General features: G+C 33.1%; 1 protein-coding gene across 1 annotated transcript; it reads left to right on the forward strand.

The window, feature by feature from the left end:
* Window positions 1-12,810: 12,810 nt before the first annotated feature.
* On the forward strand, window positions 12,811-15,875 carry LOC123655566 (vacuolar protein sorting-associated protein 54). The gene is made up of 2 exons (XM_045591334.1): window positions 12,811-13,016; window positions 13,185-15,875. Exons 1-2 carry the CDS (start codon window positions 12,922-12,924, stop codon window positions 15,739-15,741), a joined length of 2,652 nt encoding a protein of 883 aa, XP_045447290.1. The 5' UTR covers window positions 12,811-12,921; the 3' UTR covers window positions 15,742-15,875.

Below are 15,875 nucleotides of genomic sequence, written 5' to 3' on the forward strand. Positions count from 1 at the left end.
CTCTATGTTGCGTTATGGACACACAAAATTGCAGTACAGGTCGAAGCCAAGGTGTTTAAAGTGTGGTCAGGAGCACACATCAGAATCATGCACTGCCAATGAAAATAATTATTTTTGCTGTTTATGTTCCGGCAACCATATGGCAAATAGTAAAGCGTGCCCTGAATTCAATAGGCAAAAATCTATTAAATTACATATGGCTGAACAGTGTGCATCATATGCAGAGGCCAATAAAGAGATACCAACGTCATATAAATATTATTCAGAAGTTAGTAAAGAAGTAAATATTAACCAAAATCCTAATAAATCATACAAAAAAAAAACAATTATATCTAGACCTCGGGATCCTATTAAGCCTAACCGTCATATAAATATTATTCAGAAGTTAGTAAAGAAATAAATATTAGCCAAAATCCTAATAAATCATACAAAAAAAACAGTTATATTTAGACCTCGGGATCCTATTAAGCCTAATATAGGTTATGATAAAATAGCTCATCATTCAATGAAATAGTTTGTTTCTTCTTATCCTGTTTTGAATACTATCATAAATTCCTCTTGTCCGTTATCCTCAATATTTGAACATTTTTCTTAATTCCTGCTCGTCATTGGCAATGCACTAAGTGCAGTCCATAAAAAAAACGTCCACAACGCCCACGGGGCCCATTCTATCGTTCCACCTGAGGCCTGTGGTCGTCGCGAGCGACCGCTCGACGTCATAGATAATGTCACTGTTCGCGACCACATCGCCTACAAAATATAGGTGGGTCAAAGTTTGCTTTCATCAAAACATAGCTGGAATTTAAAAAAATAAAACAACTTTCAATGTCAAATTGTGAATGTTGTTGAATTAAGTTTTATTCCAATCCATGCGAATTATTCACTCACAACCCTCACAGCTGCATGTTTTAGGTTCATGAAGTTGGCACCCAGAATTATGAATTTATAATTTATGATAATTTAGTTTTATTTAATCGTCTGTGCGTTAAAATTTATGAAAAAAAAGGATCAATAACATTTGTTTGCGCGTGTCCTCGTTTTTGAGAAAAATCAAAATCAAAATTGGGTGCTACAACGCCAGCACCCAAAAATGAAATCCACTTTTGGCTTAAAAATGGCAGTATTTAATATTTTTATTTATACATATCGACTGCGCATGACACGCGCAGATGGTACCCGAAAGAATTAATGAGCTATAATAACTCAATAATTAATTAATAATATTGTTTTATTTTCTGTCTGGTGGTAAAATATTGTTCCCAGCTGTCGTTGTCATGTTGACATTTCTCATAAAATCAGTGTTTCATGGAAGACTCTGAGTGGAAGACATACGAAACCAATATCTTAAAAGTTTTATATCAGATATAGAAACTAAAATAATAAAATATACTGAAACATGGCGAACCCAGATTGATTTTTCAATACAAAAAATCCTAATCCTAATCCTATTTTTAACCTAGAGGCCGCACTTTCATTTTTTGCAGGGAACAACCATTTTGTGTGCCATTGTAAACTGTTTCTTATTTGGTTAAGACCTTGCAGGCTGCTCATCTGATTATCTGATAAAAAGATGATCCCATGCTGCAAAGGGCACGATAAGTGGATGGTTCTGGTAACTATCTATGGTGATTATCATTAAAGAAAAATCTAATCAGAAGCTTAAAGGTGGTCTAGAGATTCTAAGAGCAGGGTTTATTAGATCTGTTAACATACAGCGCTCATGGTTTAAGAAGATGAACGTCTTTGTCGATCGTCGATTTTATATCACCTACAGCTAACGCTGATCTACCTATGTAGGAAATACCTAAGGAGAGGTAACAGAGAAAATCCCCGAATATGAAATATTTTAGGCCTAAGGTTTTTAACAAGCGTCTAAGAAAAATATTTTTCTTTATTTTGCTGTGAGTGCGTCAAAAGTCTAGATATACCTACTACAAGGTTTTATAATCGATCTATCTAGTTATTTAAAATGTAGTTTCGGACTATATTTAAACGGCCATTCTCCGATTAGCAAATTTTTCGTGTCCGGGCTTGTTTAAACCGTAATATCATCATATTCAATCATGCACTTTTTTATATATTTTAGATAGCATCCGTACCTAGCTGTAAAAAAAATATTGGTTTCTGTTTTAAGTAATTAAGACTAAATTAATTTAACTTATGTTCAAAAAACCTCTGTTCTTTAATTACCGTGGTGTGTCAGCACACCAACTTAATCTTAAAACTTGCTTGTAATTTTTATAGCGTATAGATTGACTTTGATCCATTCAACGTTTTAAACGATATTAAGCAGCGTGTATCGCATAACAAAATATAAACTCAATAGAACCAGTCTACAAATAGTTATTATGAAGTAATCGTATGTCCAATGGAAACTTCTAATTGCCGTAACATCTGCTGTTCTCGAGTGCACATCCCTAAATAAAAGTATTTGGCACATCACTACCGTACGCATCGCGTCTCCTCAGTGTGTACCGAGGTCCATCAGCAGTTGTATGACTCTCATGTTAGTGTACCGCCAATGAAGCACGTGAGTATATAATTACTGTAGCCTTGGTTAAAAACTTTTCTAATTACCGTTGTTCTTATTTTAATACTAGATTTTTAAGATAGACCCAAGTTGATCATGTAAATGGAGACAGTACTTTGGCCTCCGTACGTTGTAATAAGCTAGAATTTGTATACTGTGTCGGTTTTAAACATTTTTATGAAAATTTATCGTTTTCTAATTACCGTATACTAATTACCATATGTTTATAATTACCATTGTATGAAAAAGTAATACTTGTTTACCGCGGTTTTCGTAGATTATTATTATTATTGTCCGTAAATATGTCTATATTATATGCTGACCATTCATCAAATTATTTAATTTATAGGATAGGAAAACCTAAAAAAACCAAAGAGGAAGTTAAAGAAAATAGAAGGCTTGCCGCGCGACAATGCCGAGAACGAATTAAAAATGCCCCTTTTTGTATTAGCAATCAAAAAAAAAATAAAGGGGAAAGAAGGGTACAATAAAAATAAATAAAAAAATACTGCCTATCTGCGAAATGTCACCAAAAGCCGGAAGAAAACTCAAAAAAGAAGTAGAGAAAATTTCAGAGCTTACTATAAAAGACAAAAGGAAAAGGGAAAATTGAAAACAATCGAGGTGAAGAAGAAGTGACCTTAGATATAGAGGTGCTTGATAACAATATAACAGATCCTCTCGAAACTTTGTCACACCACATCTGAATGATTTATCATACTCGCTGCGCTAAAAAGTACACTAAAAGAGTACAAAATTGTCCCGAAAATCCCAAATCAAAAAAAGAAGATAATCAGCAAGACGAAATTTTTCTGCAGTCGACTTTTTTTGAAAAAGAATTAGTTCCCTTGAAAAAGACACCAAATTTTTAACCTTCTTTAACCACATCAACGCCGCGTCCATCTAGTGCTCTGTCATCATCTTCTACTGAAAGAATGTTATTTTATTATTAATCAATAATGAGCATTTGACCGAAAATAAAGATACAAATGTGAATATTACGAAACGAGCGTCTTCCTTGTGTTCAACACCAACTTCACCAACTTCACCATCTTCAAAGATAACTGTCGAGAAACCGATACCTAAAAAATCTCACTCTTATTGTTATTTAGAAGGCATGTATAGAAAACAAGTAAAGAAATGTCATATTTGAGACAAAACAATAGAGCTAAGAAGAGCAAAAGAAAAGTACAGGAAGCAAGCATTAAGACTGAAATATAAAACACGCTACATCCAAAACCAAAACAAAGTCATGATAAAGAAATAGAACCAAAGTATTTACATAATAATAATATAGGGACTACTGTAGAGAAAACCAAACAAGACGTCCAAATTTTTGTAGAGCAAGATGAGATCAGTCGCATTTGTCCTGGCAAGAGAGAATATATTTCAAGAAAAACGTGACGTGAACTCATGTGTCTTGTCTTGTCTTGCCCATAGTCACCACGCTGGGCAGGCGGGTTGGAGACCGCAGGGCTGGCTTTGTTGCACCTAAGACGCTGCTGCCCGTCTTCGGCCTGTGTATTTTAAAACCAGTAGTTGGATGATTATCCCGCCATCGGTCGGCACTTTCAAGTTCCAGGGTGGTAGTGGAACTGTGTAATCCCTTAGTCGCCTCTTACGATACGCACGGGAAGAGAGGGAGTGGCTATATTCTTACTGCCTTAACCACACAGCATAATTTGTAATTACCGTTACATAAAATATAAAAATTTTCTAATTACCATACCCATAAATTTTTTAAGTCTCATTATCTAGAAAACCACAATTAACTGTTACATGCCAAATTAATTATTGAATTCGTATTTTTGATTTGTTTCATATTTTAATGTGTTTAAGTCAAATCAGTGAAAAATAAAAAACGTCACGGTAATTAGGCAAAGAACGCCGAATTGGAGAATGACCGTAAAATATATTTGACTAATTTTATGATCAGGTACCTACAAGTTGTGGAAACATAACCTCTAAATGTTCAATCTAGAATATCTTCAATTCATTACTTCTTTCGGTGATGCTTCTTTAGGCAAAAGTGATCAGGAATTTGAGTACTTATATTATTACATATTTTTCATTAGTAGACGCTAGAAATTTATGCCAAAAAAATTGTTAGGGGATCTGCCATTGTCCTTTCATATATTTTATAATAAATAATAATAATTAATGTTCATTTATAAAATAAAAAAATTAATTATCCTCCATCATTCAGTGTTTAATTTATAATTGTATTCTTTTTTAATTTATTTATTTCATGTACAGCTTTGCGCTTTTTACATAATATACTCTATTCTTTATTATATAGAAATAAATATATTTTATTAAAAAAATTTCAATTGAACTCTGTTAGCATAATATTTTACAATACAAGAACCATCACCTCTTTTGCAGTTTTTATTAAAGTTTTGTTATTTTCATACAATTTTATCTAATTAAAAATATATATATTCATTATTCATTACAGTGCGTATTTATCGAATTCAATATAACTGTTATACATGGCAAACATGATTGTTATTTTTATTATTCTTTCAGAATTAATTGAAAGAAGGTGTAATAAATATAACTATATGATAAAACGTAATAACTAGTGAGTTTTTGTGTATGTGAGCGTGTGCGTTTATGTATGCGTCATTTTATTAATTATTTATTTAAACCAAATACCCAAGGTATGTAAAGCATAACTTATCCGGTCTATGTGCTATATATTTGAAAAATTCTCTCACTGTTGGGAAGCTACGCTATCCGCGGGTGACATAGGCTATATTACATTTTCAAAAAAATTAGGAAACAAAAAATATTTTGAAATTTTTCTGAATAAATAGCATGTGCAAAAGCTTCAGAACTCAGACACCACCATCACCTTGGCTTAAGAGCCATTTCACAATTTTACGCTCTGCAAGTTTAGGTAAATTTGGTCGCATCGCGCGAGTCGTACGAGCCGCGCGATCTTTGTGCTAGTACGTATAGTGTGACAACCAAAAGACCATCGTGATCATTTTCTGATGTATAATAAAAATTATAACTATGGTATAAAATGTTTTTTACATAATTAATTTGTTAAAAATTTCAAGTATGTTATATAACAACAGTCAATAAATTTAAAATAAAATTAAAAAAATCAATTTTATGAAACAATTTTTTTAAATTGATTTAGTTTTTTCAGTTTACGAATGAATCTAATATTTACGATATGAATAAAAAAGCATTTAATGACATCGACACCGACAAACATATTAATTAACAAATAACTAGACAAACAGATTGAAATGCCTATTTGTATTGATAGTGTGAGAAAAGAAAATTAAATTATACATTTGTTTACAGAAATTATCATTATATTATTTTACAGTCATTTTCGTAATATGTTTATTTTATTTATATTTTATTATGAAAGTATCAAATGCGTTTTATCCGCTATAACAACAGGCGCTTGGCGCGTGTGAGCGAAAGAGACGGCTGCGCAGAATTTAGCGTGGACCTTACCTCTAAGAGCGCTAGCGCTCGACTGATTTACCGGGCTTGATGCGTGGCAATATATACTATCTTTTTATTATTTAATATAAAATGTATTAAAAATAATTACATCTTTTAATTATTTTTTTTGTATTCCTTAATGATGTAAGTTTACTTTGATGAAGATAGTTCGTTAAAATTTCTTAGTTTTCTAAGAGAAATATGGCTTTTAAAATTGTACTTATTTGGAAAATATTCGTAACTTTAAATTTTTTTTATCGTTTAATAGAGATACAAATGGAATAAAAATCTATGATAGTGGACAACAAAATTATATTCCACATATTATATTTTTTTAAAATTGTTTCAACGTAGAGGTTATTGAAAAATAGGACTTCAAAGTATACATTGCGACCGTTTACCCAGGGAGGAGGCTGATGAAAAGGTTAATAATTTTATACACATAATATAAATCAAAATTCTGATCTGACTATGGACTACAACAAAGGTTGCTCTATTATATTTCAAGAATATAAATTACATTATTGCATCCAACACTGAGATTAACGACGTCAAAATATTACAATTTCGCGGATTGTTACCGATTTTTGTGAAATGGCTCTTAAGATGGAAAGAGTTGAGATCTTATTATCTAGGGTAGCTTTGTATAAATCCCAGTCCGCGCTATCCAACTGATATTTAATTCAGAAGAAGTTTTAGTTTTATTGAAATTTTTAAAAGGTAAATTTATTGACGCCGCGTTGGTGCAACAGTTCCAGCCATGGATTGTACCTGTTGCGCTGGGGGTTGCGGGTTCGATCCCTGCACATGACAAACATTTGTATTGGCCATACAGGTGTTTGACGTGGTCTGGGTGCAGTCCATGTGGGTGTCCCCACCGTGCCTCGGAGAGCAGGTTAGCTGTCGGTCCCGGTTGTTATCATATACACCTGATAGCGATCGTTACTCATATTAGAGAATATATCCGCCAACCCACATTGGAATTTAAGGTTTGCCAAATCAATGATGAGGCTAAACTAGGTGAAGAAATGGAAAGGTCAGGAGCGCTTTTACCTTCATTAATATTGGTTCTTCGTGTAGGAGTGCAATTGTTTAAAATACAAAGATTAGGTGAATCTACAATGTCCAACATTTCATGTCCATAGTTATTGTTATTTGAACTACCCCATGACTGATGTTGAGCATTAAAGTTACCTAAAAAATAGGTTTCGGAAGAGATACTAAAATATTTTTAGCTTCTTTTAAAATTTGAGAAGAAGGATGAGGAATATATATAGAGACAAAGCAAATGTTATTTACAATGATAGCAATGATTGAGAAATTTTTATCATGAGAAGAAATATTTACATGAGAAAAAGGAAAAGGATGTTTTACTAATATTGCAACACCACCATAGCCATTAGATCTACCTTCTCTAATCAAGAAGCTTATACAAAACACTGGAAAGTGCATCGTAAACAATGCTTTGAAGACAAAAATTTAACCTTGAATTACGTCACGTATGTTTTTTATCTCTTTCTGTAGGGTGACCACGTTGATCCTAAGTTCAGGATCCATACTATTTAAAAAAATTGTCAAGCATTTACAAGACTTCTTTATTCTGTTAGCTCGCAAAAATGAAAAGGGACAGCGGCGTCCCTATGGACAATAATGGTAACAAGCTATCAAAAAACGTTTACTATTTGAGCTGATATTTTTATCGTTTCTAGCTTCATTTTGAAGATTATTTCGGTAGATTATGATGTGCTAGGGATAAGGAATCTTCAAACTCAAGTGATAATTAGATCCATCTTTGGTAGGCTAAAAAACGTGATGACGAAGATGCGTTGTTACTTGATGGACCCTATCGTAATATTTGCGATTAGTTTGATCTCAGCCCAATCCACGCGGGCATATCCGTCTTTATCTCCTGTAGTGAGCCATATAGTGGATGTGGCAACGTCGCAATTTACTGTCACTGGTAGGCCGATGCGTAAAATAAAAAATCAGTGGACATCTTCTAGCTCAGTATAGTTTGGTGTTAATAAACAGACTTACACCAATTAGGTGCTTTATTTTTATGGCGCGCACACTTTGAGTATTTAATGCACATGAATGACACCTAACACAATAAATAATTAGATAATTTTGTGGAAACATCCACGAGTGAATTGAAAAGGTAAACTGATGTAACAAAAGTTACAATGAAAAAAAAAACTTCGTATAACATTATGGCCCATTTCTTTTAAACCACTGAACCGATCTTGATGAAATTTGCACTGTACGCTAAGATTGAAAGATTCTTAAACAATTAAAAAAGATTTTTAGATAAAGATCATCATCATCATCATCATCAGCAACCTATCAATGGCTCACTACTTAGCGCAGGTCTCCTCTCAGAATAGGATTACAGGCCATAGTCTATCACGCTGGCCCAATGCAAATTGACGGACTTCAGATACCTTCGAGAACTTAATGAGGAACTCTCAGGTGTGCAAGTTTCCTCACGATATTTTCCTTCACCGTTGAAGCAAGAGTTATTTAATTACATAGACGCACTTAACTTCAAAAAGTCAAAGGGCCCCATGCCCGGGATCGAGCTGCGACCGCCCAAATAGAAAGCCACAGTCCAAACCACTAGGCTATTAATGTTACGACAAAGATAAAGTAGGTATTATTTATTTTATTTATTTATTTATTACTTCTTGCATACATATAATCAAACACTTTTACATAGTAAAAAAACAACAGTACAGATTTTTTTTTATGTCACTAGGTCGGCAAACAAGCGTACGGCTCACCTGATGGTAAGCTATTACCGTAGCTTATAGACACCTGTAACACCAGAAGCATCACAAGCGCGTTGCCGACCCAATCCCTAATCCCCCAGGAGCTCTGGTCACCTTACTCACCAACAGGAACACAATACTGCTTGAAAACAGTATTATTTTGCTGTGATCTTCTGTAAGGTCAAGGTACTACCCCAGTCGGGCTGCTCCATATTTTGAGCAGGAAATTCCTGCTGTGCCCTACCTCAGTCAAAAAGTAGTATATTAAAAAACACTTCTTCAAAACTTCTTCAAAAAGCAAATATTTCTTTATTAATAGTTTCTTATTATGAATAATAAAAGTAGTCAACCTAAAATCAAAATCAAATCATACTGTTTTTTGGAGTACAGTGTTGCTATAATAATAAAATGGCAGCTCCCTACAATTAGGGAAATAAAACTAGAAAGGAGAACACTGACCTTACGAAATCCTGAAAATCAGCATCCACATCAAGCTAGATACAGATAGATATGCTATTATATGCATGGTTTGACCATGCTATTAGATAAGCAATGCAAATGGTTTTGGGCAAAAAATTTGGTAAAATCATTCTTTTAATAATAAATAAATTTATTAGTAAAAAAAAAAACATGCTGATCAAGTTAAAATTATACAAAAAAAAACACATAGTGCATAATTTATAACAGGACAAAGTGAACGCAAACGAAAAACAAATAAAAGAAAAAAATAAAAAGAGCTACAAGATAAACTTATTGATTAAAAGTATTTAACTAATACATAATTTATAGATTTTCGCAGCATGCCTCACAAAAAGGTACGACCTCAGTTTAAGTTAGGACCATTAGTTCTAACATTGGTTTTCAGGACCACTATCGGTTTGTTGGTTATTTTGGTGGCATTCTGATAAAATACACATAGACATGAATACATACATAAACACAGAAAACTATGAACTATATGTAATATAGTTTATTACAATATATATATATATATATATACTAATAAAGGAAAAAAATGTGATATGGACAACATAAAAAAGATAAAATATATACTCATATATACATAGGTGCATATTATATATACACATATAAGTGGATATATAGAAGATTATTAGAATAACTAGAAATAGCAGCACCAAATGGAAAACGTTTCCAAAATAGACTTATGATTTTACTTGGAATGCAAGGCGTCGATTGTTAGTGAAATGCGAGAGGAAGATAATATGACAGGCTAGAATAAATGGTCGATACTAGCATGCTCATAAGCAAATCTGTTCCAATGTCTCCTTCCACCCGCACTGCAGTTAGCAGGCCAAAAAATCAAACCACCGTCAATTTTTGAGCATGTACTAATAATGAGCATGCTTATTCTTCTACCTGTAGTATGCTTGTTATAAGCATGCTCTTAGATAAGCATGTTCAAAGCATAAACACCAATACACATGCTATTTATTAGCAAACTCTCTGCCAGTGAGCGTGTAGTGATAATAGTAAACCAAGGGGTCCTGCACACAGAACTAAATAAAATCATACTTTTTTTAATAAAAAAAGTGACCAAATGAGTAGGTGGTCACCTGATGTTAAGTGATTAGGCCCATCCATGAAAATTTGCAGCATCAGAGTAACTACTCAATGTTCAAGTCTTTCAGGAATTTGTTGGTCTGCCCCTTGAATAACCCCATGTTGTAATCTATTGGGAACACTGTCGAAGGGCGTTGGTCTCACAGGTTCCCCTACAGATCCTTTTGCTTGGAAAACAATGGGTTCAAAAATTACTACTATAATATATATTAGTTATGCTTGCGCAATCGCTTCTTCTCCCTATACTTGACTACGCTGATGTATGCTACTTAGATGCGACTGCGGAGCAACTGAAAAAACTAGATCGTCTTCAAAATCTTGCTATTCGCTTTATTTTTGGCTTACGTAAGTATGACCACATATCAAACTTTCGTGCTCAACTTAAATGGCTCCCAAACCGCCTTCGCCGTGATATGCACATCATGTCGTTCCTCTACAGAATACTCCACGATCCTAATTCTCCTGCATACCTGCGTTCTCGTTTTCAAATTCTCCCTTCTCCCACACGTTCTAGACGATCTTGCATCACTACAATGCTCGACATACCGAAAAACAACACAAAATTTCGCTTGCATTCTTTTTCGGTATATGGTGCATCGCTCTGGAACAAACTTCCTAAATATATCCAGCTTAGTCCTTCTATCTATACCTTCAAAAAGAAGCTAAAACAACACTTCCTCGCTCAAATGAATCCATAAATATCTTTTCATTAATGTTTACTTTTATTCTGTATTGTATAATATGTATATTATATGTGTATTTTATGTAGATATATATGTAATATTTATGTAGATATATATGTAATATTTATGTGTATGATCTTTATAAGTAGTAGTATGTATATGTATATAGTATGTAAATGTAGCGTATATATATATTGTATGCTGTTATGAATATTATTTAATTAACTTTTTATTTTTAAGAATCTGTATATATCTACATTACTGCACTTTCTTAGCCTGCTATGTAACATTAGTTCTCACTATCACAGGTTGGCTGGAAGAGATCTCTTTGAGAGATAAGTCCACCGTTGCTAACCAAATTTGTATCTTAATAACTGTACAAATAATTTAAGTGCAATAAAAGAATATAATAATATATACTTATAGGTAGCATTTGCTCAAAAAAATCATGCTTTCGTGCTAAATAATGAACATGTCTGTCTGCTCCTTCGCACATATTGATTAGGAGTTTTTGTACATAGCATGGCAATTTTAAATAAAGTGTGAGGGGGATAGAAGTCGTAACTGGGGTGAATGAACTTGTCTTCACTAAAATGTTTTAGATGCACACTCCAGTGTTTTGTATAACCTTCTTGGGCTTGACTTGTTGGATGTGTTCCACTAAATTCCGCGCATGGTTTGGAGTAAAACGTTAATTCAATATGGATTCGCGTAGTGGAACGCACTGATTATTTCCCGATATAAAATATTAAAATATTAATAATTAAGTATTGAGTTATTATACCTTATTAATTCTTTCGGGTGCCATCTGCGCGTGTCATGCGCAATGGATATCTATAAATGAAATATTAAATGCTGCCATTTTTAAGCTAAAAGTGGATTTAATTTTTGAGTGCTGGCGTTGCAGCACCCAATTTTGATTTTGATTTTTCTCAAAAACGAGGACACGTGCAAACAAATGTTATTAATCCTTTTTTTCATAAATTTTAACGCGCAGACGATTAAATTAAACTAAATTATCATAAATTGTAAATTCATAATTCTGGGTGCCAACTTCATGAACCAGCATGTTTTCACCATGCCGCCATATAGCGAGCACACAGCTGACCAGGCTTGCCAGAAAGTTTTGATTCAAGTCGCCCCATCTATGATCGAAAGTCGCAAAATATTCTTAGCAGTCGCCCAATGAAAGTTTGAATACACACTAGGATCTGTCTGTCAGTTTTTTTATGACAGTCTTATCATAACAGACTCGAAATTAAAAATTATTTATTTAAAATATGATTAACTTACATGATGTCCCAAGATACAAAAGATAAAATAAAAGATACAGATAAAATATATTGACTCAATTTCAAAATTAAAGGAAGCTTATTGGGACATTAATAAAAAACAATATTTTTTGTAACGGTTTTTGTACTTTTAACTTGTTGCCAACGCTGAGGATTAAAAAGAGCCTAATTTGCGACTTGTCGCCCAAACTTAAAAAAAGGAGCGTATCCATGAAAAAAATCGCCCAATTCGCGACAAATCGCCCCATCTGGCAACACTGCAGCTGACACCTGACACTTGACAGCGCCCAAATATGCGTTCCGCTGATAAAATTCGGCTTCAACGCCCGCGGCGTTCTTTATGTTAGTGGAACGGCAATTTTATTTCAGTGGTCGTGATCTATGGCGTTGTGGGCCTTAGGTGGAATATGCTCTTAGTCTCTGTTTGCTTGTTTTTGTCAGAAAATTGTCAAAATAAATGTCATAAGATATAAGTCACGCTGACGGCCTATGTACTTTTTACCAATACCATGTATTTTTTAATTTGTGTTAATCTAATATTCAGATGATATTGAAATTAATACACAATTTACACTCATAAGTAGGACAAAGATGTTATGGAGGACAAGTCCATCTCGAATAAGACGCCAGTATGGCAAAACTGTGTGCATTGCCCAAACCTGCTGTTCAATACTGCCACGGAATTCGAAAGGTTAATATTTAATGTTTTCATAATGTATCTATATCAAAAGTATATATTTTTAACAACTTGAATGTTAACTATAATTTTGGTTTTAAGAACACTACATTATTTAAAAATAAAGTTTATATTACATATTATTTTTGAGGAAAATATACTTAATAATTTTTGTATTTTTAGACATATTCAAGAAAAACACAGTATTAAAGAAGGGACTATTATATTATGCCAATATGGACAAAATGGCATATGTTCAGCTTTACAATTTGGAGATTTAAGAAAAGCAGGATTCAAATATCATGTAAGACAACACCATATTTATAAAACTAACACGAATGATGATTGGACGTTTTATTCATCGTCGCAAAATCTTCCTGCGGTTTTAAATGATCCAAACAGAGGCAAACAAAGTAATTTTTTTACTAAAACATGGGGTGATGGTTTTATAGATAAAGTAGAAATTTATCCTAGTCCATATTTACCAGAAATAACCTTATTACATTTTGAGTCATATTGTAAGAAAATTTCTAGAAGATACAGAAGACACTGTCAACTCAAAGAAAATTTACCAAGCAAAACTAAGACACCTGTTATTGAAAATGTTTGTGAAGTACCGAATATATTCTTTGAACAGTCTTTAGCACTGAATGACCCAAAGATTTTCTGTAAAGTTTTTCCTAGCCTTTCCAATACGCAAGATATTAATTCTACTATTAGATCACTGCAAGAAACATTAAGTACTTATCTTGATGTTGTAGAAATGAAAATATCAAAACAAGTTGCACAGAAATCAGATGCTTTTTTTCACGCTATGCTTTCACACGACACTATAATGGAACAAATGGCTAGAGCTGTTCGGACAGTTCAACATACAAGGAAAGACATTAAGAGTGTTAAAGAAAACCTAAGTGAAAGTGCGTTACAATTAATCAGCCTGACAAGGATAAATCGAAATCTCAATAATGTCCATGATCTATTAAAATTAATGGGTACAGTTCAGCAAACGCAACCAATGATTCAGCTTCTTCTTAGTACGTCTGACTATGTGGCAGCTCTCGACCTGATTAGCTCTACTCAAAAAGTATTATTGACACGTTTGTCCAGTATTCAAGCTTTTCGTCATTTATCTCCACAATTAACAGAAATGAAAAGGTTAATACATAAGATGTTAAGCAATGAATTTTCAAGATTCATTGTATCAGATCTCAATAGACCTCCTAAAGACCAAACAGTTTTACCAGAGAGGGATAAAGTAGTGTCTATTGTATCAGGTATTCTGCGTTTAAAGGAATTTGATTTTCTTGAAATTTTCAAAACTGAGGCAATGACTTCTATACAAGCTACAATTAAACAATGTCTTATAGAAATAATATCTGAGAGGGATGGAAGTACAGAAATTGTACTCAGAGGTTCAAATACAGATACATGGCTTCTTTGTAATGAAGGAATAACATTTCTTCAAAAGGTTACACCTAATTTAGTAAATTTATTTAAAAGGATTTTATCCATAAGCAATTTAATACTAGATATAAGCCAAATGGGTGATATAGTGGGAAATGAAAATGAAGAAATATGGACGCAAGATGAACTGATCTTTATTGAAGAAAAAGTAAAAAAAGTAATTATTTCCCTTTCTGACTACTGTAATGAAAGGTGTGCCAATCTAATAGTCACAAAGACTGATAAAGAACATGCATTAACCGATTTATCACAGCTATCCACATTATCTGATTTAATTGAAAAATTTTCAAAAGAATGTGAACAGATGACTGGGCATTATAGTAGTGCAATGAAATTGGCATTAAGAAGTTTTGCTATGAAATATATACAAAACTTGCATTCAGAACGAAGATCGCAACTGACCGCTGCACTCAATGCTGAAAGATGGAAAATGGCTGATGTACCATGTGAACTACAGAGTGTTATTAGTAAAATAAGTGAAATGGATGAGATACCTCTAATACTTCAGTACGAAAGTGGTAAACCAGATGGAAAATATTTAGTTATAAATAAAGAAAATTATGCTATAGTTTCTACAGTGCAGCTGTTAATCAAAATTTTACTAGAGTACTGTGATGCTACTAAACAATCACCAGATATTGTTCAATACATGGTACACTGCATGTTGGAACTGATTAGATTGTATAATTCTAGGTGCTGTCAGCTCGTCTTAGGTGCTGGAGCCATACAAAGTGCAGGCTTAAAAACAATTTCCACATCAAACTTGGCTTTAGTGTCTAGGTCTTTACAAGTTATACTTTGGCTTCTACCTTTAATTCTGAAATTATTAGAGAAAATACACTCAAAGGAGTTGCCATTAAATGGTTTCAGCAGTTTAGAAAGTGATATAACTGGACATAAGAAAGAAATTGAAAGTAAAATTTGCTTTATAGTTAGTAATATGCTATGTTCGCAATTAAGTGGTTGGGAAGCCAAGCCACCAGTTCCTTCACAGACATTCCGGAATATATCTAAGCACTTAGTAAAACTTCATGAAGCTCTTATTGATATTTTGCCACAAGAACAAATAAGTAATATATATATGAAAGTACATGTTAACTTTAAAGACAAACTGAGAGAACAATTAGTAAAAATGAATATAGTTGCAAATGGAAGTCCTCAACATGGTGTTGTAACCTCAGAATTAACTTTTTACTTACAAACTCTTAAAACTCTTAGAGTTATTAACGAAAACGATTCTGAGGATAATATATTATATGATATCTGGCTAAATTAAGTAACTAATAGATATATTCAAATGATAGCGTTTTATATGGAAGAATGTGTTAACTTGTGAAAGGCCATTTATTGTAGTTTGATGAACACATTTACCTCTACCTACTATTAAATACAATCCAAGCAAATTGTGTA

This window comes from Melitaea cinxia, chromosome 8 (assembly GCF_905220565.1).
Source record: "Melitaea cinxia chromosome 8, ilMelCinx1.1, whole genome shotgun sequence".
Classification (NCBI taxonomy): domain Eukaryota; kingdom Metazoa; phylum Arthropoda; class Insecta; order Lepidoptera; family Nymphalidae; genus Melitaea; species Melitaea cinxia.